At 42.7% G+C, this 27334-nt stretch overlaps 1 protein-coding gene across 2 annotated transcripts; it reads right to left on the minus strand.

Annotated features, from left to right (window-relative positions):
* Positions 1–13866: 13866 nt before the first annotated feature.
* Positions 13867–26964, minus strand: LOC144597440 (alpha-1-antitrypsin-like). Of its 2 annotated transcripts, none has more exons than XM_078406827.1 (5): positions 26911–26964; positions 25597–26228; positions 18410–18680; positions 16085–16229; positions 13867–14319 (listed from the first exon to the last, which is right to left on the minus strand). In XM_078406827.1, the coding sequence occupies exons 1-5, from the start codon at positions 26958–26960 to the stop codon at positions 14131–14133; spliced, it is 1287 nt and encodes a 428-aa protein (XP_078262953.1). In that variant the 5' UTR covers positions 26961–26964; the 3' UTR covers positions 13867–14130. The 2 variants fall into 2 exon arrangements, with proteins under 2 accessions (XP_078262953.1, XP_078262952.1); XM_078406826.1 differs by having other exon boundaries at positions 25597–26252; positions 26911–26962.
* Between the last annotated feature and the right edge of the window lie 370 nt (positions 26965–27334).

A 27334-nucleotide genomic window follows, 5' to 3' on the forward strand; every position in this document is an offset into this window, starting at 1 on the left:
GGAGTCAAGAACCGAGATCCAGGCAAGAAGGGGGTTGAACGACAGATAAAGTCAGGTTGAGAAGGGAAGGATGGAGATCGTGACAGGAGGTGATAAGTAGAGAAATGAAGGGCTTATCAATTCCCAGTGGAATCAAGTAAGGGACAGGGTGGGTAGATGGAAACAGTAGGGGGAAGGGTGATGGGACACAGTGGATGATGGCCAGATGTGATAGGTGGGTGAGGGGAGGAAAAGGTTAATGATAGGGGGGTGGGTGCAGAGGTTGAGGTTGAAAAGAAGGATACATGTGAGAGGAACTGGGTAGACATTTTAGATGCATCAATGGTCTGGGCTTGATATTGGTTTATTGGCATGTGTACTGAGATACCGTGACTTTTTTTTGTTTTGGGGGCAATCCAGGTCAATCATCCAAGTTTACAATCGAACCATGCAGAGTATAGTTCTGCAGCTACAGAGGAAGTGCAGCTGAAAGAAAGAATGCAAGGGCTGCAGTGAGGTAGGCTGGAGAATCAGGAGCACATCCTTGGTTTGTCTGAAGAAGGGTCTCGACCCGAAACGTCACCCATTCCTTCTATCCAGAGATGTTCCCGCTGAGTTACTCCAGCATTTTGAGTCTATCTTGGCTTATGAGGTCCTTTCAAGAATCTGATAATACCGAGGAAGAATCTGTCCTTAAACTGGTGGTACATTGCATCCGCTGCCTGGTAGGGGAGGGGAAATGAGGATGACCAGAGTATGAGTGATCCTTGATTCTGTTGGATGCTTTCTCCAGGCAGCATGAAGTATAGATCGAGTCAATGGGGGAGGAGGCTAGTTTGTGTGATGGACTGGGCTACATCCACAACATTTTGTGATTTTTAATGTGGTCTTGGGCATAAGTCTTCTTAATTTTTTTTTTTAAGTTTAGAGATACAGCGTGGAAACAGGCCCTTCGGCCCACCATGTCCCCGCCGACCAACAATCCCAGCACATTAACACTATCCTATACACATTAGGGACAATTTACATTTATACCAAGCTAATTAACCTACAAACCTATACGTCTTTGGAGTGTGGCAGGAAACCGAAGATCTCAGAGATAACCAACACAGGTCACGGGGAGAACGTACAAACTTTGTACAGACGGTAGTCAGGATCGAACCCGGTTCCCTGGCACTGTAAGGCAGCAACTCTATCACTATTTAACTCTAACTCTAACTATATTAACTCTAACTCTATCGCTCATTCTATTCTGTAGAAATTGGTAAGAGTTATTTGAGAAATGTTTAAAACAATAATTTCAACACAAAGCTTTACTGTGAGTTAATCAAACAAGTCTACCTGGCTGAATTTTTCTGTTGACTCAGAAAATATTTAATAACTTATCACCGTGTAAGTACGAAGCCATTTTGCCTTGAGATAACTGAGATTAAATTGCTGTCTCCTTTGTTTCAGTTCTGACCATAGTAACAGTGTCTTTTGCTGCTTGGCTATGGGCAATGCTGGTTCAAAATGGCCACAGCCAGAAAGGGAGAAAGACTTTGATTTATTTAGCACCTTGCGGGATTTCAAAACTATTGTAATGTAAAAAGCACAACATCCAATATATGTAGGAAAATAACTGCAGATGCTGGTTCAAATTGAAGGTAGACACAAAATCCTGGAGTAACTCAGCGGGTCAGGCAGCATCTCAGGAGAAGAAGTCTGAAGAAGGGTCTCGACCTGAAACGTCACCCATTCCTTCTCTCCTGACCCGCTGAGTTACACCAGCATTTTGTAACAACATCCAATATATGCTCAGCAAGCCCAACAAAATGTTTTGTGATAAATACCATTTAATTGGTGTTGGTAATAACAATGGAGGAATAAACAATGACAAAGGCATGGAAGAATTCCCCTTCTTCACCAACACTGTATAAAACACCTGCATAGGTGGCAGCAAGGTTTTGAAACAAGTTGGGGAGAAGATGGAGAGTAGAAGCAAACAATTGTTCCTTGAATGGAGAAAAATATTTGTTCGTATCCACAATAATGCCCTTCACTGACCACCGATCACCCCCTACACTAACACTATCCATGGAAAGGTATCCATAACTGCCACACCTATCTTTTCCTTCTTTCCAGACTCTTAGTCTGAAGAAGGGTCTCGACCCGAGACATCACACATTCCTTCTATCTGCCTGTCCCTTCACCAGGGGTTTTACTTTGCCAAAGGGAAACGAGAGATATGGAAGATCTGGATACCCTTCCATATCTCTTATTTCCCTCTCTCCTGACTCTCAGTCTGAAAAAGGGTCTTGACCCAAAATGGCATCCATTCCTTCTAGCCAGAGATGCTGCCTGCCCCGCTGAGTTACTCCTGCATTTTGTGTCCATCTTCAGTATATTTAATCAGCATCCGCAGTTCCTTCCGACACAAAGGTATTTGAATATTCAGAGTGGCTCCTGCTGATCAAAATGTTCTCCCATCGTATATGTGTAAATCTATGGAACCATTGCCAACACTCAAGATATTGAAGTAAACTATGCCATTTTATTTAATTTATTTTGTTTAAATTGTATTTAATCACCTGCAATTATCGTTGCGCTCAAAGAGTACAAAAACACAATGTACTCAAAAAAGATTCTCCAGGAGATTCTACCGACAGTCTCCAATGCATCTCTCCCTGTCTGTCTGCCCGATGTACTGCTGTAGACAGACACAACAAGCTGGAGTAACACAGCGGGCCAGGCAGCAACTCTGGAGAAAAAGAATAGGTGGTGTTTTGGGTCGAGCCCCTTCTTCGGACTGCTGTGTTAACTTTGTTTAAACTGAAGATAGACACAAAAAGCCGGAATAACTCAGCGGGTCAGACAGCATCTCTGGAATCGTCTCCAGAGATGCTGCCTGACCCGCTGAGTTACTCTAGCTTTTTGTGTCTTACCAACAGGGAAGGATGTTGCCTTGTGCAAGAAGGAACTGTAGATGTTGGTTTAAACCGAAGACAGACACAAAAAGCTGGAGCAACTCAGCCGGACAGGCGGCATCTCTGGAGTGAAGGAATGGGTAATGTTTCGGGTCGAGACCCTTCTTCAGACTCAATACTGTTGCCTTGTTGGAATTCATAATGACCTTTTTCTGATGCTTCGAACTCAACAAGAAAATGACTTTATCAACCTAGGTCCTCTGGCCACTAGTACATCTGGGAGATTGTTTGTGTCTTCCTTAGCGAAGACAGATCCAAAGTACCTGTTCAACTCATCTGCCATTTCCTTGTTCCCCATAATAAATTCACCCGTTTCTGTCTTCAAGGGACCCACATTTGTCTTAACTATTTTTTTCCTCTTCACATGCCTAAAGACCTATACATATGAATAGGTAGTGTGTTCCTGATCCAAATGCTGGACATCTGTTGAGGACGAGCATTGTCATGTCAACTGGTTATTTGACAATACCAACTTGACAAGTGGTTGCGAACTGGCTTTCAATCAAGGTCTCGGATAGTTCCCTCAAAATAGAGCAGGAACAGGAAACTGAAAGAATGGAAACAATGAAAGATATTCATCTTAAAATATTGAGGGATCGCAGAGCTGTAAGACAATTGTATTGGAAATAAGATTCCCCAATCTAAAATGGTAATTGGGGAGAAGTAAGTGAAGGTGGGCAAAATAACAACTTTCCCATTTAAAAAATGGCACAAAGTGCTGGAGTAAATCAACGGGTCAGGCAGCAAGAGAAATGGAGAATTCAATCAAGCATGCAGTAAGTGGGAATAACTCGAAGAAAGTAATTTTACTTTCTCGTCAGGCAGCCTCTGGAGAACTTGGATAGACCTTTTGGGTCAGGACCCTTCTTTGGACTCGAGGTGACTTTTTGAGTCACGACATCATAGCCGGGGACTTCAACCATGCAGACCTAAAGTCAGTTCTCCCGAAACTTGAACAACACATAAGATGTGCTACCAGGGGGAAAAACACACTAGACAAGGTTTACTCAAATATTAAGAAGGGTTTCAGGTCAGCACCACTACCACACCTGGGGCAGTCAGATCACCTGTCCATATTCCTAACTCCAGCATACACCCCACTCAGGAGGAAAGCTCCAGTCACCATAAAGACTGTTAAGACATGGCCTGAAGGAGCTTCCTCGCAGCTGCAGGATTGCTTCGAAAGGACCAACTGGGATATTTTTGAGGATCAGGACTTGGAGGAGTACACATCAACTGTACTTTGCTACATCCAAAACTGTGTTGACAATGTCACCGTCGACAAACGCATCCGGTTGTATCCCAATCAAAAACCCTGGATGACAAAGGATGTCAGGTCTCTCCTCAAGGACCGTAACACCGCCTTCAGGTCTAATGATAGAGCTCTATACAGTGCTGCTAGAACCAACCTGAAGAGAGGCATCAAGGATGCCAAAGCGTCCTACAAGAGGAAGATTGAGGACCACTTTTCCAACAATGACCCACGGCGGGTATGGCAAGGCATCCAGCACATCACCAACTACAAGACCAGCAACCGCACGACTGCCGACGGCGACGCCTCGCTGGCACAGGAACTTAACTGTTTCTTTGCTCGTTTCGAGGTGAAAGCTACAGTGGCAGACATAACACCCTCTCCAGCACCTGACAGCAACACCTTCACTGTGCAGGAGTATGATGTTAAGCGCGTGCTCAGAGCAGTGAATCCCAGGAAAGCTGCAGGCCCCGATGGTGTGACGGGCAGAGTGCTGAGGGAATGTGCAGACCAATTATCTGAGGTCTTCACAAAAATCTTCAACCTGTCCCTTTTAAAATCCACCATCCCTCCCTGCCTGAAGTCCGCCATAATCATCCCACTGCCGAAAAAGTCTGTCATCAGCGGTGTTAACGACTACCGTCCGGTAGCACTCACACCGGTCATCACAAAGTGCTTCGAGAGACTGGTCCTGCAGCACATCAAAGCCAGCCTCCCACCCACCTTCGACCCACACCAGTTTGCCTACAGAGCAAATAGGTCTACAGGGGATGCCATCGACACTGCTCTTCACACTGCACTGACCCACCTTGAACACCAGGGGAGCTATGTGAGGATGCTCTTCCTCGACTTCAGCTCTGCCTTTAACACGGTCATCCCGAGCAGACTGGTCACCATACTTTCCGACCTTGGATTTTCCCAAACCATCTGCCAATGGATCAAGGACTTCCTGACCAACCGCCCCCAGACCGTCAAAATAGGCCCTCACCTCTCCTCCACCATTACACTGAGCACCGGCTCACCACAGGGCTGTGTGTTGAGCCCCATCCTTTACTCCCTCTACACTCACGACTGCGCCCCCACCCATCCCACCAACACCATCATCAAGTTCGCGGATGACACGACTGTGGTTGGACTCATCTCAGAAGGAGATGAGACAGCCTATAGGGATGAAATCCAAAGGCTGGCAGCATGGTGTTCAGTGAACAATCTGGTCCTGAACTCCTCCAAAACAAAGGAACTTATAATTGACTTTAGAAAAACCAGTGGAGATTACGACCCACTCAACATCAATGGGGTCTGTGTGGAAAGGGTACCAGCTTTCAGGTTCCTGGGTACGCACATCGCAGAGGATCTTACCTGGTCTACCAACACCATCACCACAGTAAAGAAGGCACAGCAGAGACTCCACTTCCTGAGGATCCTCAGGAAAACCAACCTGCAAGAGAAGCTCATGTTGTCCTTCTATCGCTGCTCCATCGAGAGTGTGCTGGCATACTGTATAACCACATGGTATGCCAGCTGCTCAGAAAAGGACAGGAAGGCCCTTCAGAGGGTCATCACGACGGCCCAGAAGATCATCGGCTGCTCACTGCCCTCCCTGGAGCACCTGTTCAGCCTACGCTGCCTCAGTAGAGCAGGCAAAATAATAAAAGATCCATCCCACCCCGGCCACCGTCTGTTTGTTCATCTGCCCTCTGGTCGACGTTTCAGGTCGATCAAATCCCGAACAAACAGACTTAAGAACAGTTTTTACCCCAGGGCCATACGAGAACTGAACACTACCTTTGCACTAGGCAACACCGTTAAAAAATCTTGTACTTAATGTAATTGTATTTAATTGTATTTATGTATTTATTTGTTTCTGCATTTATTGCATATATGTTTGTAAGCACCGTCAGGATTGGCTATTTTTTAATTTCGTTGTACTCGTTGCAATGACAATAAATGAATATTATTATTATTATTATTATTATTATTCTTCAGACCGGATAGGTAGCGTTTAGGGTCAGGTCCCTTCTTTAGACCGTTTCCTATCTTCTCAGACCCAGGCCTTCCCATTTATTTTGTTTTGATTGCTCATAATTTATTTAAGAATCTGGTGGTCAAACTGATTTTTGAAAAGATAATTTGATGGGACATGTGAGCAAATGTGGTTTGCTTTGTTTGATTATAAAAAACATCGTTATAGAAAATAATTGCAGTGATTAAGTAATTTAAGTGTTGATACTTGAAACTAAAAAAGATTTTTAAATGTTTAAAGGTGAGATTAATCATGAATTTTCTTTTGACTTGCTGGGTAGTTTTGTTTATAAAAGCAGAAAATAATTTATCAATTGTTTGATTTGATATTTTGTGGCTCTAAGCTCAAGAGTGTCTTCTCTGCTGAGATGAAAATGCAGCAGTCAATAACTGCAAATCATTTTCATTTATTCTTGAATAATGTATTAATAACCTGTAGACTAAAGATAGACGTGAAATGCTGGAGCAACTCAATGGGCCAGGCAGCATCTCTGGAGAAAAGGAAAAGGTGATAAAGGAAAAGAAAAGGGAATAGCATCCAGAGATGAGAATGCAGAGACCTTAAACCATCTGGACCAAAACATCAAAGATCAGAAAGGATCACAAGTATGCAGTATGTGTAGAAAGGAACTGCTGGTTTAAACCGTAGATACAAAAAGCTGGAGTAACTCAGCGGGACGGCAGCATCTCTGGAGAGAAGGAATGGGTGACGTTTTGGGTCGAGACCTTTCTTCAGACTAGTTAGGCAAAAGGGAAACGAGAGATATAGACAATGATGTGGAGAGATATAGAATAATGAATGAAAGATTTGCAAAAAAGTAACGAAGGAAACAGGCCATTGTTAGCTGATTATTGGGTGAAAACAAGAAGCTGGTGTGAATTGTGCATGGCAGGGATAGAGAGAGAGGGAATGCTGGGGTTACTTGAAGTTAGAGAAATCAATCAAGTATACAGGAAATGGGAATATCTAGAAGAAAGTGATTGTTCGTTATAAGGGATCTGAAAGGTTTAGTTAAGTTCAGAGATACAGTGTGGAATCAGTCCCTCTGACCCACCACATCCAACCTGTACATTAGTTCCATCTTACCCAATTGCTACAATTTACAGATGCCAAATTAACCTACCTACAATCCTGCATGTCTTTGGAATGTGGAGAGAAACCCATGCAGTCACAGGGAGAACGTGAAAACTCCTTACAGGCAGCCCTGGCAGTCAGGATCGAACACTGGGTCCCAGATGCTGTAAGGCAGCGACTCTACCAGTGTGCCACTATGGTGCCCTGTGGTCTTTGATCTGGGCCTACTATGGTGCCCTGTGGTCTTTGATGTGGCCTTTGGATTGCTGATCCAATACAAAACATTTTAGTAAGAAATGTGAAATTTCAGCAGCTTTCCCAGTTTCTGTACTAAATGTTTTCAGTATGCATTGCAGATTTGGGGAAATTACTGCAGGTTAAAGAAATATCCACTTACATCATGCAAAAAAAACCTAACAACTTTGAGGGAAACAGGCAGCATCTGTGGAAGTAGATGGTCTGTTGACAAGATGGGTCGAGACCCTTCATCTGGACTGATCAAGTAGAGGGATGATAGATGTATAAAGAAGTGAGGAGAAGGGGGTGAGGTGGGAGGGAGGGGGAGTCAAGAACCGAGATCCAGGCAAGAAGGGGGTTGAACGACAGATAAAGTCAGGTTGAGAAGGGAAGGATGGAGATCGTGACAGGAGGTGATAAGTAGAGAAATGAAGGGCTTATCAATTCCCAGTGGAATCAAGTAAGGGACAAGGTGGGTAGATGGAAACAGTAGGAGGAAGGGTGATGGGACACAGTGGATGATGGCCAGATGTGATAGGTGGGCGAGGGGAGGAAAAGGTTAATGATAGGGGGGTGGGTGCAGAGGTTGAGGTTGAAAAGAAGGATACATGTGAGAGGAACTGGGTAGACATTTTAGATGCATCAATGGTCTGGGCTTGATATTGGTTTATTGGCATGTGTACTGAGATACCGTGACTTTTTTTTGTTTTGGGGGCAATCCAGGTCAATCATCCAAGTTTACAATCGAACCATGCAGAATATAGTTTTACAGCTACAGAGGAAGTGCAGCTGAAAGAAAGAATGCAAGGGCTGCAGTGAGGTAGACTGGAGAATCAGGAGCACATCCTTGGTTTGTCTGAAGAAGGGTCTCGACCCGAAACGTCACCCGTTCCTTCTATCCAGAGATGTTCCCGCTGAGTTACTCCAGCATTTTGAGTCTATCTTGGCTTATAAGAGGTCCTTTCAAGAATCTGATAATACCAAGGAATAATCTGTCCTTGAATCTGGTGGTACATTGCATCTGCTGCCTGATAGGGGAGGGGAAAAGAGGATGACCAGAGTATGAGTGATCCTTGATTCTGTTGGATGCTTTCTCCAGGCTGCATGAAATATAGATCGAGTCAATGGGGGAGGAGGTTAGTTTGTGTGATGGACTGGGCTACGTCCACAACATTTTGTGATTTTTAATGTGGTCTTGGGCATAACAGTCTTCTTAGTTTGTTAAAAAAAGTTTAGAGATACAGCGCGGAAACAGGCCCTTCGGCCCACCAAATCCCCGCCGACCAACAATCCCAGCACATTAACACTATCCTATACACATCCCCGTGGTCTGTTGTTGCGTGGGATTATTGTATCTATAAATTATAAACAATTATGTTATTTCTGCTAATGTTTAAAAAAAGTTCTGAGATTAACCAAATCTACCACTCTTCACTAATAACCACGTGCTTTATCGGGCTTTGGATAGAACTGAGTTTAAGGAGACGCAAGAAACTGCAGGTGCTGTAATTAAAAGCACTAAACAGACATTATAATCCTCTAGGTGTTGGCTCCATCTTCTCCCTTCCGTACATCCACCTGGCTCTCTCTCTATCTTAGCTTTCCTCAGCTGTTTCCACCTATCACCCCACCTGCCTCTGGCCCCATCAGCTCATCAGCCTTCACCTTTCCCCTTTCCACCTATTGGCTGCGGTCTCACGGCTCCCCTTGGCCATCTTCCCTCCCCACCCTGCAGATTCTGAACCTGAAACATCGACTGTTCCTTCCTCCCAACACTGGTGCTGCTTAACCCGTTGAGTTCGTCCAGCCATTTGTTTTCAACTCAGTATAAAGTGGTTTAAATAATTTACATTAAAGTCGATAATAAACACAAACGATTAATGTGTCGTCTCTGATTTTTTGTTGATAAAGTTCATTTTCATGTTGAGTTCGAAGCATCAGAAAAAGGTCATTATGAATTCCAACAAGCCAACAGTATTGAGTCTGAAGAAGGGTCTCGACCCGAAACATTACCCATTCCTTCACTCCAGAGATGCTGCCTGTCCGGCTGGGTTGCTCCAGCTTTTTGTGTCTGTCTTCGGTTTAAACCAGCATCTACAGTTCCTTCTTGCACAAGGCAACATCCTTCCCTGTTGGTAGACACAAAAAGCTGGAGTAACTCAGCGGGTCAGACAGCATCTCTGGAGACGATTCCAGAGATGCTGTCTGACCCGCTGAGTTATTCCGGCTTTTTGTGTCTATCTTCAGTTTAAACAAAGTTAACACAGCAGTCCGAAGAAGGGGCTCGACCCAAAACACCACCTATTCTTTTTCTCCAGAGCTGCTGCCTGGCCCGCTGTGTTACTCCAGCTTGTTGTGTCTGTCTACAGCAGTACATTGGGCAGACAGACAGGGAGAGATGCATTGGAGACTGTCGGTAGAATCTCCTGGAGAATCTTTTTTGAGTACATTGTGTTTTTGTACTCTTTGAGCGCAACGATAATTGCAGGTGATTAAATACAATTTAAATAAAATAAATTAAATAAAATGGCATAATTTACTTCAATATCTTGAGTGTTGGCAATGGTTCCATAGATTTACACATTTACAATGGGAGAACATTTTGATCAGCAGGAGCCGCTCTGAATATTCAAATACCTTTGTGTCAGAAGGAACTGCGGATGCTGATTAAATATACTGAAGATGGACACAAAATGCAGGAGTAACTCAGCGGGACAGGCAGCATCTCTGGCTAGAAGGAATGGATGCCATTTTGGGTCGAGACCCTTTTTCAGACTGAGAGTCAGAAGAGAGGGAAATAAGAGATATGGAAGGGTATCCAGATCTTCCATATCTCTCGTTTCCCTTTGGCAAAGTAAAACCCCTGGTGAAGGGACAAGCAGATAGAAGGAATGGGTGATGTCTCGGGTCGAGACCCTTCTTCAGACTAAGAGTCTGGGAAGAAGGAAAAGATAGGTGTGGCAGGTATGGATACCCTTTCCATGGATAGTGTTAGTGTAGGGGGTGATCGGTGGTCAGTGCGGACTCAGTGGCCTGAAGGGCATTATTGTGGATATGAACAAATATCTTTCTCCATTCAGGGAACAATTGTTTGCTTCTACTCTCCATCTTTTCCCCAACTAGTTTCAAAACCTTGCTGCCACCTATGCAGGTGTTTTATACAGTGTTGGTGGAGAAGGGGAATTCTTCCAATAGACAATAGACAATAGAAAATAGGTGCAGGAGAAGGCCATTCGGCCCTTCGAGCCAGCACCGCCATTCAATGTGATCTTGGCTGATCATTCTCAATCAGTACCCCGTTCCTGCCTTCTCCCCATACCCCCTGACTCCACTATCCTTAAGAGCTCTATCTAGCTCTCTCTTGAATGTATTCAGAGAATTGGCCTCCACTGCCCTCTGAGGCAGAGAATTCCACAGATTCACAACTCTCTGTTCTAAATGGCCTACCCCTTATTCTTAAACTGTGGCCCCTGGTTCTGGACTCCCCCAACATTGGGAACATGTTTCCTGCCTCTAACGTGTCCAACCCCTTAATAATTTTATACGTTTCGATAAGATCCCCTCTCATCCTTCTAAATTCCAGTGTATACAAACCTAGTCCCGCCATTCCGGGAATTAACCTAGTAAACCTACGCTGCACGCCCTCAATAGCAAGAATATCCTTCCTCAAATTTGGAGACCAAAACAGCACACAGTACTCCAGGTGCGGTCTCACTAGGGCCCTGTACAACTGCAGAAGGACCTCTTTGCTCCTATACTCAACTCCTCTTGTTATGAAGGCCAACATTCCATTGGCTTTCTTCACTGCCTGCTGTACCTGCAAGCTTCCTTTCAGTGACTGATGCACTAAGACACCCAGATCACGTTGTACGTCCCCTTTTCCTAACTTGACACCATTCAGATAATAATCTGCCTTCCTATTCTTACCACCAAAGTGGATAACCTCACATTTATCTACATTAAACTGCATCTGCCATGCATCCGCCCACTCACACAACCTGTCCAAGTCACCCTGCAACCTCATAGCATCTTCCTCACAGTTCACACTGCCACCTAGCTTTGTATCATCGGCAAATTTGCTAATGGTACTTTTAATCCCTTCATCCAAGTCATTGATGTATATTGTAAATAGCTGCGGTCCCAACACCGAGCCTTGCGGTACCCCACTAGTCACTGCCTGCCATTCTGAAAGGGACCCATTTATTCCCACTCTTTGCTTTCTGTCTGTCAACCAACTTTCTATCCATGTCAGTACCCTACCTCCATGCCTTGGTCATTGTTTATTCCTCCATTGTTATTACCAACACCAATTAAATGGTATTTATCACAAATCATTTTGTTGGGCTTGCTGAGCATATATTGAAGGTAGACACAAAATGCTGGAGTAACTCAGCGGGTCAGGCAGCATCTCAGGAGAGAAGGGAATGGGTGACGCTTCTTCAGACTTCTTCTCCTGAGATGCTGCCTGACCCGCTGAGTTACTCCAGGATTTTGTGTCTACCTTCAATTTGAACCAGCATCTGCAGTTATTTTCCTACATATATTGGATGTTGTGCTTTTTACATTACAATAGTTTTGAAATCCCGCAAGGTGCTAAATAAATCAAAGTCTTTCTCCCTTTCTGGCTGTGGCTGTTTTGAACCAGCATTGCCCATAGCCAAGCAGCAAAAGACACTGTTACTATGGTCAGAACTGAAACAAAGGAGACAGCAATTTAATCTCACAGTTATCTCAAGGCTAAATGGCTTCGTACTTACACAGTGATAAGTTATTAAATATTTTCTGAGTCAACAGAAAAATTCAGCCAGGTAGACTTGTTTGATTAACTCACAGTAAAGCTTTGTGTTGAAATTATTGAAGTAAGTATGGAGAGCTTGCACATGTGTCAGGATGTTGTTCATGGATACAGGTTGGCGTTCAACACCATCATCCCCTCCAACCTTTGACCAAGTTCAGAGAACTTAGTAACAATCGGTACAAATTGGCAATATCACTTCCCCCTCAATAATCATCAGCACAGGGAAACCTCAGGGCAATGTGCTCAGTCCCCTGCTCCATTAACCCTTAACCCATGACTGTGTAGCTGAATGCAGTTCCAACTCCATCTTTAAATTCGCCGATTACACCACCATCGATGGACGAGTTTGGGGCATTGATGAGTCAGAGTTTAGGAGGGAGATAAATTGTCTGATTGAATGGTGCCAGAACAACAGCCTTACTCCCAAGGTAGACACAAAACGATGGAATAACTCAGCGGGACTGGCAACATCTCTGGAGAGAAGGAATGGGTGACATTACGGGTCGAGACGAAATGTTCGATACGAAAAATTTATCATACGAAACACCACTCATTTATTCTCTCCAGAAATGCTCCCTTCCCCGTTGAGTTACTCCAGCAATTTGTGTCTATCTTCGGTTTAAACGAGCTCCTACAGTTGCTTCCTAAACATTACTCCCAATGTCAGTGTACCCAAGGAGCTGATTGTTGACTTTAGAAGAGGAAGACCAAGGATCCACAAACCTATCCTTATCGATTGGTCGTTGGTGGAGAGAGTCAACAAGTTTCTGGGCATGCATATCTCCGAAGATCTGTACTGGACCCAGATCATTAAAAAACTCAGAACAAAAGCTCATCAGAGAAAGCCTCTACTTCCTTACAAGACTGAGGAGATTCGGTAGGTCAACGAATACTCTCTTAAACTTCTACAGAGTATATTGACTGGTTGCATCACAGCTTGCTTTCAGTAGCTCGAACTCCCAGGGATAAAGGAGATTACAAAAAGCAGTTGGCATTGTCCGATCCATCATGGGTACTGACCTCCCCACCATTGAAGGGATCTATAGGAGGCGCTGCCTGAAAAAGGCAGCCAGCATCAATAAGGACCCAGACCACCCTAGCGTGACTTTCTTTTCATCCCTGTCATTGGGAAGAAGGCATAGGAGTCTGAAAACTGACGTCCAGGTTCAGGAACAACTTCTTCTCAACGACCATCAGGCTATTGAACACCATGCCTCCAACCAAAGTTCGAACCATACAATGTCTTGGTTGCTCGAGGGACTTTGTGCTTTGGTTTGTTTTGCACGATATTGAGTTTAAAAAATTTTTATCAAACTTTTTTTTGTTTGTTTATTATGTTACCTATGGGGGTACTGTGTTAACAAACCAGTTGTGCTGCTGCAAGTACGAATTTCATTGTCCCGATTCGGTCCATGCAAAAATTAAATACTCTTGACGCTCTCAACTTGCCTTTTTTAATTCTCGAATTATTTAGTTATTTATTAGGCAAAACTCGACAACACATGTCTGTATTTGAAGTAAGTATGGAGAGCTTGGACATCTTTAAAGAGGTTTTATTTGACTTGAAATCACTTAACAGAGTGTTAGAATCAGGCAGCGTGAAAGCAGGCCTGTTGGCCTAACTTGTCCGCACTGACGAACAGTCGACATCTGACATATTAATCTATTACAAAGCAAACCTACAAACCAAATTATGTCTGTCAACTCTCAATATTTAAATATTAGCTGTAGTTTTTAGAAGTGACTGCATCACTTTTCACCCAGAAACACCTGTTTTTGGGACAGTGCGGATGGAGACTGGTCAAGCGGCTGGGTTCATCACTCTCCCAGCAAAGAGGACATTCTTGACATTGTGCTCAACAATTAGCAATAAGAAAGGTCTGTTAAATTTAAGCTGCATGGGCATCGACATCGGCATTATTTCAATTCCTGTAACTGCAGAAGCTTCTGTTCCTTTCTCATCAATATCCAGTACAGCCTCGTGAACCACCTACAAGAACAAAGAGCCATGAATTCTGATTAACAGCAGAGGGATGTCATTTTACAGGTCATCTTGTTTTCTAAACACTATTATTTAATGCGATTATAATCTAAAGATAGAGAACTGTGAAAAAGGACACTTCCAGATTCGGGGACAGTTTCTTCCCAGCTGTTATCTGGCAACTGGATACTGGAGACCAACAAGTGGAGGGTGGTCTTGAGCTGCTATCTGCCTCATTGGAGACCCTCGGACTATCTTTGTTTGGACTTTATCATGCGCAAAATGTTATTCACGTTATTCCCTTGAACATGTATCTGTACACTGAGGATGGTTCGATTGTAATCAAGCTTTGTATTGGCTTTCCACTGACTGGTTAGCATGCAACAAAAGCGCTTCGCCCTTCTTCAGTCTGATTGTGGGGTGGGGAAGAAAGAGCTGGAAGAGAGGAGGGTGAGGACAAAGCCTGGCAAGTAATAGGTGGATACAGGAGAGGGGTGGGGGTGGGGGGGTTGATAAGCATGTGTTTGGGCAAAGGCCGGAAATGAAAAGACAGAAGGTGTGAAACAAAAGGATAGAAGAGTTGCAAAAGGTGAAGCTAGAGGAAGGATGAGTTGCAAAGGGTGAAGCTAGAGGAAGGGGAGAGAGAGAGAAGGGAAATGGGAATGGATCCATGCGGGGCACAGGAGAATGGTGGGATGTGGGAAGGAGTGTAGAGGAGGGGGGGGTTACCTAAAATTGGAGAACTCTCTGTTCATATCATTGGGTTGTAAGGTACCCATGTGGAATATGAAGGTGTTGTTCCTGCAGTTTGAGTGTGGCCTCTGGCAATGGGGGAGGTCCAGGGCAGAAAGGCCAATATGAAGTGGGAAGGGGGTCAAAGGCCTTGACGGACTGAGCACGTGCCCGGCCAGATCTACGCTTGGTCTCACCGATGTACAGGAGGCCACATTGGCAACACGGGATGCAGTAGATGAGGTTAGATGAGGTGCACGTGAATCTCTGTCTCGCCTGTAAATACTGCTGGAAGGAGATGAGGGATCTGTTTAGGACAGCAGGAGGGAAGTCGTGTTTACTAAAGAAAGAGGACATTTTGGGGATGTCCTAGAATGAAAAGCCTCACCTCGAGAACAAACGCGGCAGAGATGGAAATTGAGAGTGGGGGATAGCGACCTTGCAAGAGACAGGGTGGGAGGTAGTATAATCCAGATAACTGGGGGAGTAGGTAGGTTTTGTAGTAGATGTTGGTCAATAGTTTATACCCTATGATGGTGACAGAGAGAACAAGAAAGTGGTAAAGTTTGTGACATAAAAGTCCAACTATTACATGCAAATTTAAACATTTACACCATCCCCATATATTGAATGGCATTTCCCAGACTTTTGAAGAAGGATCTCGACCCAAAATATCACCTATTCCTTTTCCCAGAGATGCTGCCTGACCTGCAGAGTTACTCCAACTTTTTGTGTCCATCTTCGGTGTAAACAGCATCTACAGTTCCTTGGATAGACACAAAACGCTGGAGTAACTCAGCGGGACAGGCAGTATCTCTGGAGAGAAGGAATGGGTGATGTTTCGGGTTGAGACACTTCTCAACTCAAAACGTCACCCGTTCCTTCCCTCCAGAGATGCTGCCTGTCCCGCTGAGTTACTCCAGCATTTTGTGTCCATCTTCGGTGTAAACCAGCATCTGCAGTTCCTTCCTACACATTTTCCCAGACTTTTTGTTGTTTTCTGACAAATACATTCTATGTATGTAATTTTCCAGTTGTTTACCTTTGATACTTTCAATGGAGTTTCAGATATTCCAGAGAAGTTTGCATGGTTAGTAAATGCATCGTTAAGACCCATGGCCCTCAGCAGGTTATTGAGCTGGTAGGATGTCCTCAGTGACAGTTTTGGGAGATGCAGTTCTGCAGAACTATCACGAAAAACATCAAACAAAGATATTATTCCACCTCTTACCTTCTCACTTTACAGTTAATATTTTTAAACTTTTAACTGAAAATGGGGTTAGGATGGAGAGATAGATCAGCCATGATTGAATGGAAGAATAGACTTGATGGGGCGAATGGCCTAATTATACTCCTATTCCTTATGACTCTCGGACCTTAGGAAGCTAGTGGATGTGTATCATGCTTCTTTAGACTGCACGAGGAATCCAGCAGTGGGGGCTGTCACCACTGTTGGCAATGGGTGCAAGAAGCTACCATCGTGTGAAGCCCAGTGCTGGGAAATGGAACTTCCAGGGATATATTTGGGAAATCTATGATACAGGCACCAAAGCTCCAGCTCCATTATTTATATTCAAAAGGATCACAATAACATTTTAGATAAACAACCCCCCTTTTCTCCCCTCTATTCCCTGTGCCTTACCTGCAGGCACACCCCTTTCTGCCATTCCCCTTTTCCCCCCATCCCCCTTCCATCTATATTTCATCCTCTGACTTCACATTTCATGCCTCTTCTATCCTTATTTCCTTCTCTCACACTTTTTGGCTTTTCATCTCCGGCTTTTGTCCAAACATCTGCCCATCAAGACCCCCCCCCCCCCCCCCCACTCACTTATATCCACCTATCACTTGCCGGGCATTGTACTGTCCCCAATTGTTTCTGTCCTATTTTCACACCTTACACTTCTTTATCTATGTATCTCCCTCTCCCCTGAGATCAGTCTGAAGGGTCTCGATCTGAAACGTCACCCATTCCTTCTCTGCAGAGATGGTGCCTGTCCCGTTGAGTTACTCCAGCATTTTATGTCTATTTCCAGCTTTGTTCCATCGACTACAATCAGTCTGAAATAGGGCCCCGACCCAAAACATCACCAATCCATGTTTTCCAGAGATGTTGCCCAACCCACTGAGTTACTTCAGCATTTTTGTCTCTTTTTGGTATTCCAGGATTTGCAGTTCCTTGTTTCTCGAATTGTTGACTTCAAAGTTGGGGGAAAGTTTAATGATTCCGAAATTATGCTGCATGAGGAATTAAAAATAACATTCTCTTAACGTGAAAAACATTGGCAAGATCAGAATTTATTGTTCAATCCGTATTTTCCTGTTGTTTCTTTCTCTTGCCCCTTGTTTTCCGTGAGTAACTGCAGCTTTCAGACTGTTGATGGGCAAGACCTTCCATGGTCAGATTGAGCAATAAAGCTTCACCATATCCTCAGCATAAATTATTCCCTAATCATGTATCTGCACACTGTGAATGGCTTGATTGTAATCATGTGTTTTCCTTCAGCTGACTGGTTAGCACGCAACAAAAAGCTTTTCACTATTCCTCGTTACACGTGGCATCAAACTAAATGAACTAAACTCAATTTTATTAAAACATTTAGCCTGCCTCCAATCATTTAATCAGTATTTTACATTTTCTGTGACTTTCAAGTAACAATTCTATCTTACTCCTTTCAAAACTAGCCAGAGTATTCATCTTCTGTTGTTGACGTGTAATTAATGATTGCTCTTAAGACTGCAATTCATGGATAGTGAACTATCCTGTCCTTGAACTATCCTGTCATGAGTTCCTAGCTACATTCATTTTTTGATTTCCATTATTTAAGCCAGTGACAATGAATGCCTGTATATGTTCAAGTCATGGTAGCGTGTGATGCACAGGGGAAATTGGAGGGGATGGTTTTTCCATGCATCTGCTGCCCTTGGACATTTATGTGGCCAAACGGTCCAGAAGAAGCCTTAGTGAGCTGCCACTGTGCACAATTCAAGCAGGAAACAATAGAGTACCTTTTGACAGGTTCCTGATTAGTATGGGTGTCAAGGGAATATGGGGGAAAAGGCAGGAGAATGGAGTTGAGAGGGAAAGGTAGATCAGCCATGATTGAATGGCGGAGTAGACGATGGGCCGAATGGCCGAATTCTGTTCCTAGAACTTATGAACTTGAAGGTACACTAGAAAAGATGAGTGGAAATTTAAGCTGGCAGATGAACTATTTGGTAGCACAGAACCCATGCAGTCAATCGAAAGATATTAGAATGGTATTGTTAAAGATTCTTTCTCTTCTCCTTTGAGCTCAAATGATCACCCAACATTTTGACAGCTGGAAAATAATAATTACACTTGATTTAATTTCATTTAACTTACCGCCAGCCCAATAATTGTAACAGGGGTTGAAAATTGCTGAGAGTCATTTTTTGTCCCACCTCTGCTAATTTCCCAGGATCTGGTAAAATCAGCAGCAGGGAAGTATTTCTTTGATATGGAATTTTAATTATATGACTAGAGAGAACATTAGCATAAAGGCTCTCAAACATTCCCATCCTCTTCATCATTTGAACTTTCACCGTTGTTCCGTCATCAACATGAAAATCAGCTTCATAAGTGTTGTGGATGTCAAAGGGCTTCAACCAGTTGCCTGTAGAAATCAAAGAGATAATTACATTCAGCAATGATCCTTTTTTTCAATCAATTTGCATGACCATGCAACATATGTGGCAAGAAAATAGATTGCAAATGTCTTTGGTGCACTATTTCTGGTCATTAGAAACTGGAAATCACCAAAAGAAAAGTTACAAAACTGGGACACCACACATATGTTCCAGAACCAGGGGACACAGTCTAAGAATAAAGGGGAGGCCATTTAAAACTGAAGTGAGAAGAAACTTTTTCACCCGGAGAGTTGTGAATTTGTGGAATTCTCTGCCACAGAGGGCAGTGGAGGCCAATTCACTGGATGAATTTAAAAGAGAGTTAGATAGAGTCTAGGGACGAGCGGAGTCAAGGGATACGGGGAAAAGACAGGCACAGGTTACTGATTGTAGATGATCAGCCATGATCACAATGAATGGCAGTGCTGGCTCGAAGGGCCAAATGGCCTCCTCCACCCACCTATTTTCTATGTTTCTATGTTTTTATGTTGAACTCAACTCACACCTGTCACACTCTGCTGTTCGCTTGTCTTCCTGTGGAAAAAATACCAATGAAGTAACCTTTCATAAAACATATTTATAACAATTCAAAAGGAAGCCATTCAGTCCACCAGATCCTTGCATGCTCTCCACAGAACAATCTCATCAGTTCCATTCTCCCCAGTGCATTTCCCGGTAGCTCTGTATCTTAATCTCGATTGCATATCCATTATTTACTTTTTAATTCTTTTTGACACTTGGCCACACTAAAGTATACTTTCCAACAACCATTCAACTGACCATCGTGCCATTGGGATCTGGGAAGAAACCAGAACACTTGGTGGAAATACAAGTGTTCCACAAAGTTATGAGGCTACAATGCCACTGGGTTGCCATGGAAATGAGATCAAATGGAGGGAGGGTGCATAGGGTGGAACCAAGAAAAGCAGAAATGGGAGGATAGAATATCTTGATGGAATATTTTGCGACAATGAATCAGCGAGACAGGAAGCATCTCTGGATAGAAGGAATGGGTGACATTTCGGGTCAAGACCTTCCTTCAGACTGAGAGTCAGGGGAGAGGGAGACACGGAGATAAGGAAGTGTAAGGTGTGAAAAGGAGACATCAAATGAGATGGGGCTCAAGGAAAATGTAGAATAGATCATTGTTAGTTAGGAGAAGGTGACAATGAAGCAGAGATTAAATTTAATCAGGGAGGCAGTGAGACTGGTTGGAGGACTAGGAAGCGGGAGGGGTGCAGAGAGAGGGAAAGCAAGGGTTTACTTGAAGTTAGAGAAGTCAATATTCAGACCGCTGGGGTGTAAGCTGCTCAAGCGAAATATGAGGCGCTGTTCCTCCAATTTGCACTGGGCCTCACTTTGACGGTGGAGGAGGCCCAGGACATAAAGGTCTGTATGGGAAGGGGAGGAGGATTTAGCAACCGGGAGATCAAGTAGGTTTAGGCGAACTGAGCGGAGTTGTTCAGTGAGACGATTGCTGAGCCTGCACTTGGTCTCGCCGATTTATAGGAGTCCATATCGGAGAGTCATCGGAGAGCAAGGAAGCAGTGATGGAAATGGTGGGGGTACGCAGGGGGATGGCGTAACTCTAGTTTTCAATGTCCAGCTCGGGTTTAATGAGTACTGCAGAAAATTGAGCTGTTTATCACTTTATTCAACTCAGACGCAAACGATTTGTTAACTGCCACTGTTAGCACTTGTTAACAGCCAGTAGTTAACAGGTAGTAGTTATACAATGTGTCATCAATACATCGATCCACATTCCTCAGTAAATGTAATTGTGTTTTGACCATGTATTAATGACACCGCGTTCCTTTGAATAAAATTCAAGGGAGAATTTCTTAAACTCACTGTCAGGGCTACCGGACCGCGAGCACGGGCTCAGGTAAAGTCACGTTATTTTATTATTCCACGTTATTTTATTTGCCGCTCTGCCGCTGTGCCTCTCTGCCGCTGTGCCTCAGTTGTTTCAGTTAAATTTTAATGGATGGGGAGAAAATTAAATAAGTAGTATCAATAGTTTTTTCCAGCCTAAATCGTGAGTGGTGAATATTTTATTGTGGGTGGTTTTATTTAGCAAAACCATAGTGCAAGCGGAAATAATTAATTATATATCACTACCAAATTTTATTATATATCACTATCAAATCACTATTAAATATCTATAAATTTCAGATTTGTGTACCCCTGTGAAAATGAGCATACTGAGATACTTTGAAAGACAGCGTCTTCAGATCGATGAAGAAATAAATGATAATGAAAACACAGCCAGAAAAGAAGGCAAGATTACTTGAAAATGATAATGTAACAGATGCAGCTGTTTCGCCTGATGCTGCATGTGAAGACATCTCAAAAGATATTGAAAAATGTGATCTTCCAGACTGTTGGACACAAGAAATGTACTTAAACAAAAAGAAAGAATATCCCTGGCTAATTGTTAAAAACAGAAAACTAGGATGTAGTGTATGCAGCAAGTGTCATCTTGGACTTGAACGAACACAAGGAATTCATTTGTCTCGTGAGTGGTGCAGTGTTAATGTAGTAGGAGTGAGTGATGACAAAGCAAAACAGTTAATGAGTTTAAGAAAAAAGATTTTTAAGCAAAAAGAGAGAAGCTCATATCAGATGCCAAAAAATCAATGAAACAGCTGAAAGAAAAGCAATCAAAAATGTAGTGTATATATCACTGAAAAAGGAGGAAGCAAAATAGGTCGAGATTTTAGAAATGTATATAATATTGTACACAAAGGTAGGCCCTACACAGATATGTCTTCTGATATTGAACTGCAAGAAAGAAATGGCATTGACTTAGGGTACGTTCTACACTCTTGTAAGTCATGTGCAGATGTTTCTCACCACATAGGGAACCAGATGCAAAAGACAGTGGTGGAAAATATAATTTCAAAATAATCTAAAATGTCTATTATGATTGATGAATCTACTACTATTAATGGGAAAACTGTTCTCGTAGTCTGCTTGAGAGCAGCAGTTGGTGAATCTTCCCAACCTATATCATTCTATATTATAAGAAAATAACTGCAGATGCTGGTACAAATTGATTTATTCACAAAATGCTGGAGTAACTATATCATTATATATGACTATATCATTCTATTTTGACTTAGAACATATGAAACTTGGTGCAAATGCAAAATCTATATATGGTGGGCTTCTAAGCTGCTTACAAAGAGGTGGTTTTTCAATACAGTACCTAAACGAAAATGTGATATCACTTGTAACTGATGGTGCATCAGTAATGTTAGGACGAAATGCAGGGGTCACAAAACTATTTCTTAATGATTTCCCTAATGCAAATGTTTGGCACTGTGCCAGTCACAGGCTTGAGCTCAGTGTAGGTGATGCTATAAATGAAGTTGCAGCTTTGAATCATTTTCAGATATTTTGTGATAAATTGTATTCCTTATATCATAGGTCTCCTAAGAATCAGGATGAGTTAACTGCATGTGCTGAGGCTCTTCACTGTCAACTGTTGAAAATTGGTCGTGTTTTCAGTGTGAGATGGGTTGCTTCGTCTTACCGAACTGTAAAGGTATTGTGGCAGTCTTATAAAGCTATTTGGGAGCATTTTGGAAAAGTACATTGTGATGCTTCAAGATCTAGTGCAGAGAGAGCAAAGTACGAGGGGCTGAAAAAAGTATTAGAGTCATCAGATTTTGTAAATAATTTGGGCTTGTTGATGGACAGTTTGCTAGAGTTGTCTGAACTGTCAATTGAACTGCAGAACTGAAATTGTACACTTAGTAAAACACATGAGGAAATTAAACAAACTATCAAGGTTCTTGAATGTCAAATAGAGAAGCCAGGAAAATGTTATACTCAAGTGGAGAAAGCAACAAGCCAGATGATATTTAATGGAATAAATTTGAGAGCTGGTAAAGTACCTACTATACATAGACAACAGTTTTTGAGGAGTTTGGTCAATAATATGAAATCCAGGCTGCTTGAATCTACAACAGCTTCCAATGATAAATGTAAAAAGTTAATTAACAAGTCGAAATATTTAGATATTAACAATATTCCAGAAGATTCACTTTTTACCTTTGGGTATAATGATGTAGAAGAAATGGCAGAACAATTTGGCTTAAATGGTCGGCTTTGTGTCAGAGCCTTCAGAGAATTCAAGGAATCTAAAGGGAAGATAGTTTCTGCTGATTTTCAGCAGCTGGTAACGGCTGTAAATACAATTCCGGTATCAACAGCAGGATGTGAAAGAAGCTTCAGTGGCATGAATTTCTGCATGTCACCACAACATGCAAGACTTCAAACTGATCATCTCTCAACTCTTCTATTTATTAAATTGCTGGGACCTCCTCTGTCAAAATTCAATCCCGAAGAATATGTGGGTTCTTAGTGGCAGAAGGCGTGCTGAAGAAACGGCATGCAGAAAGAAAGAGGAGGTGACAGAAAAAAATGGAGATTATATACCATTATGGAACATTTTGTAATGTAAACAGAGAGAGAGAGAGAGAGAGAGAGAGAGAGAGAGAGAGAGAGAGAGAGAGAGAGAGAGAGAGAGAGAGATGCCAGAAAGCAGCTATGACATATAATACACAATAAACTATATTATAAATACACAATAAACAAGTTATGCATTCTTGTACTCTTACATGGGTATGACCGCACATAAAAAAATCCCCCTCCCCCACCTTCCTTCCCAACCTCAGCCTCACGAACCTTGGAGTACCCCTAGTTCCTAAAACCCATTTCCATCACTGCAAGGAAGGTAGTCGGAGAGTGAGGTGACCGTCGGAGAACAAGGAGGGCCATCAGAGAGTGAGGAGAACTGTGGGAGATGGAGGAGGGCCGTTGGAGAGCGGGAGGGCCGTCGTAGTGCTCTGCCAAGAATGATGGCAGCCGCTGAGGACAATGGGGGTCTTGGTGGGGAGTTACCTTTGTTACTTTGCCAGACACGCGGCGACACATGTGTTCGAGGTTGTGTGCAAAATGAAGCCTTTCACTGTACCGAGGTACATGTGTCAATAAAGTATCAATCAATCAGGCACAATCCATCTTACAAACCAGACTCCCCCCCCCCACCACCACCTCTTAAAGACAATCCATACCTCACAGGACAGCACTAAACACAATCAAGGACCAGTTATACCCCAGTCATTCTACCCTCACCTCTCTCCCACTGCGCAGCAAATGTAAAGGCTTCAAAGCTTATACCGCCAGATTCACAAACAGTTCCTCCCAACTGTTAACAGATTCTCTGTAGCTGTAACATTATGCTCTGTACACTGTTTATTTTCTCTTTTACATGACCTGATGTGCTTCTATATGGTATGATTTGCCTGGATAACCAACATCATCGATCTATGAGTCTGATCATATGTCTTCTCCCAAAGAAACTATGACCTGAATGAAATGAAAACCAAAAAGAAAGAAACAAGCAGTAGCAGTGGAAAACCGTTTGATGGCAGAAAAATGAGTGGCTGAAGTTACAAGAAGGGTAAAGCTAATATCAGGAGGGTATTTTTATGTCAATAGATTGATTCTTCATTAGTATGGGTGTCAGGGGTTATGGGGAGAAAGCATGAGAATGGGGTTGATAGATATGGGGTAAGATATCTATCTAAGATATCTATTCTGTAGAATGGGGTAGGATAGATCAGCCATGATTAAATGGTGGTGTAGCGCTCGATGGGCCGAATGGCCTATTTCTGCTCCTATCACTTAAGAACTTATGAAGATGGACACAGGTGTGTGTGTGTGTGTGTGTGTGTGTGTGTGTGTGTGATTGTGTTTCTCAACTCCTTTCTCTCTTATTCAATCACACAAATGTTCCGATGCAGATGAGTTTCTTATCAGATGTACCAGGGAACAATGAAGTTCTTTGTTTAGTTCATAGTGTAATTGAGATTTCCTAACTTGGAGCCAGTCTTTCACCTTGGAACAGCTAAATTAAATAGAGAATACAGATTTGACAAAAAAAATCAAAAGTTTGCTTTCGATCGATCTCTCAAATAGCTAAAATGAAATAAAGTAGTTGGCTTGAAGCAACATTTCTTACTTTCATGAATATTAACTTTAATATTTCAAATCATTGCATTCTGATACCAAACCTATCCTCCAAGAACATACTGTCATTTAGAAACTGCCCAACTCGAAATACAGAAGCTGTATCAAAGTCCTTAACTTATTTGTAAAACAGACTAGCTTGAGAAGAGGTCAGTCAGCATTTATGGAGGAAAATAGACCCCTAGTGTATCTTTTGCTCATTATGGTAACCTCTGCCACCTAGGCCTTTAATGATTTTCTAATGGTAACAGTTAGTCTCCAATTATTTCATCTAAACCTGCATGACTAAAAAGCTTGTACACCTCTATCTAATCTCTCTCAAGTTTTTAACGCCATTTAACCTAAGAGCTGATTTTTTTCCCCACTGGAAACATCTTAGTACAACTGCTCCATTTTGTCCCACAGATTCTGCCTGACCAACTGAATTTTCCAGCAAGCTCTTTTGTTCAATATTCCAGCATCTGCAGTCTCTTGCATATCTTGCGTCTCAAAAGATCATAAAATCATGTGATAGGAGCAGCATTAGGCCATTTGGCCCATCAAGTCTACTCCATTCAATCATGGCCGATCTATCTCTCCCTCCTAACCCCATTCCTCTGCCTTCTTCCTGTAATCTCTGACACCTGTCCTAATCAAGAATATATCTATCTCTGCCTTAAAGATATCCACTGACTTGGCCTCTACAGCCTTCTGTGGCAAAGAATTCCCAGATTCACCACCCTCTGACTAAAGAAGTTCCTCCTTATCTCCTTCCTCAAAGAACGTCCTTTAATTCTGAGGCTATGACCTCTAGACCTAATGGAAACAGCTTCTCCACCTCCATTAAACGATGTGTAATTAACATGAAAAAAGTTCACTTACCTTTAAAAAAGATATAGTTGAGAAGCAGCATCACTGTATCGCGAGGAAGGGGCTCTTTAACGAATTCTGGAATTTTGCCATTTGTTTTATTTTTCAAGTAGGTGTTAATCTGTTCCTTTGCATTTTGTGGTTCTCGGAAATTAATATTCTTTATATCTGCATTATAAAATTGCTTGCTTTCTTGAAGGAACATTCTTTTCACATTTAGTCCCTCCTGAATATGCAGGGAGTTCCCTATTTTCAGTGTACTATTTTCACTGGTTAGTTCTTCCAGAAGATATTGGAACAACTCACGCACTGCTCTTTCTCCATTGTGTTCCATCTCGTTGTACCCGAGGACCTGCATCAGCTCAGCTAGAGTGTTCTGCCTGGCACCCAAAGACAACATGCTGAGGGCAGCAGAGATGCTTAGAGGAGAGAAGAAAATATTCTTGGACGCTGTTCCTGGTTGAGAGGCAATCTGCCTGAAGAGACGCATTGCAAAACCTACATTTGCACCCGCAGATCTAAGCATGGCCAAATGCGTGTTTGGATCACGTATATTGGGTGATGTAGTCTCCCCAGTGACTAATTCACTGTAAGGCACGGCGACCAACAGCAAAACAAATGCAATCAGCTTCTCCATTTTGAACCTGCAAGGTAAAACAAAAACAAACCTGCAACATATTATTTGAGATTGTTTTTAACTTCTGACCAACCTTAGACAATAGACAATAGACAATAGGTGCAGGAGTAGGCCATTCAGCCCTTCGAGCCAGCACCGCCATTCAAGGCGATCATGGCTGATCACTCTCAATCAGTACCCCGTTCCTGCCTTCTCCCCATACCCCCTCACTCCGCTATCCTTAAGAGCTCTATCCAGCTCTCTCTTGAAAGCATCCAACGAACTGGCCTCCACTGCCTTCTGAGGCAGAGAATTCCACACCTTCACCACTCTCTGACTGAAAAAGTTCTTCCTCATCTCCGTTCTAAATAGCCTACCCCTTATTCTTAAACTGTGGCCCCTTGTTCAGGACTCCCCCAACATTGGGAACATGTTTCCTGCCTCTAATGTGTCCAATCCCCTAATTATCTTATATGTTTCAATAAGATCCCCCCTCATCCTTCTAAATTCCAGTGTATACAAGCCCAATCGCTCCAGCCTTTCAACATTTTAGATTCTCGCCAAAGCTCACAGTGAAACCTTCTTACAACGACAAATTAGCTAAAGTTCTGAAGAAGTTCGGTTGTTGTTCCTTAGGTCTTAAAAAAAAATTGGTTTACATTTACTTAGCGTTGCATATTAAGAGCCTGCTCAGAATTTCGGGGTCCTACCTTAAATGAAGAAACCTGTTCGGATGTGGCAACTCAACCAGATCAAGCATATTCTTGCTGTCCAATGGCAATTTATACTGTAGCAGTTGCACACGAGTTACACATTAATCAATAGCATGACCTTTGGTTCATCAGTTATCTTTGTTTAAACAATATACTGGAGCTGCAAATACCTCTCTGTGTCCAGGCAAATATCCCTTGAAGGATCTTGTAACATCTGCTTCATGTATTTCATTTTGCATGAAGAAAAATAGTCTTGGTGAAACAACTTGCCATATCTTATATACCCATGCCCCCAAAATCATGATGTCAAATGAATTATACATCATATATTTCTGGATAACATTCAAGTTTTATTGTTGATTTACATGGTTCAATGCGGGATTTATTTGTAGACTACAAGTTGCTGATACACAATTCAGAT

Source organism: Rhinoraja longicauda, chromosome 10, assembly GCF_053455715.1.
Source record: "Rhinoraja longicauda isolate Sanriku21f chromosome 10, sRhiLon1.1, whole genome shotgun sequence".
Lineage (NCBI taxonomy): Eukaryota > Metazoa > Chordata > Chondrichthyes > Rajiformes > Arhynchobatidae > Rhinoraja > Rhinoraja longicauda.

Excerpts from the sequence above, each read along its gene's own strand:
- LOC144597440 (XM_078406826.1), bottom strand. The coding sequence starts at position 26,960 with ATGCTTGATCTGGTTGAGTTGCCACATCCGAACAGGTTTCTTCATTTA. Across the intron at positions 26,253-26,910 it reads AACAGGTTTCTTCATTTAAG|GTTTGTTTTTGTTTTACCTT; the intron begins GTAGGACCCCGA and ends AATATGTTGCAG. Across the intron at positions 18,681-25,596 it reads CAACTATATCTTTTTTAAAG|GCAACTGGTTGAAGCCCTTT; the intron begins GTAAGTGAACTT and ends TGATTTCTACAG.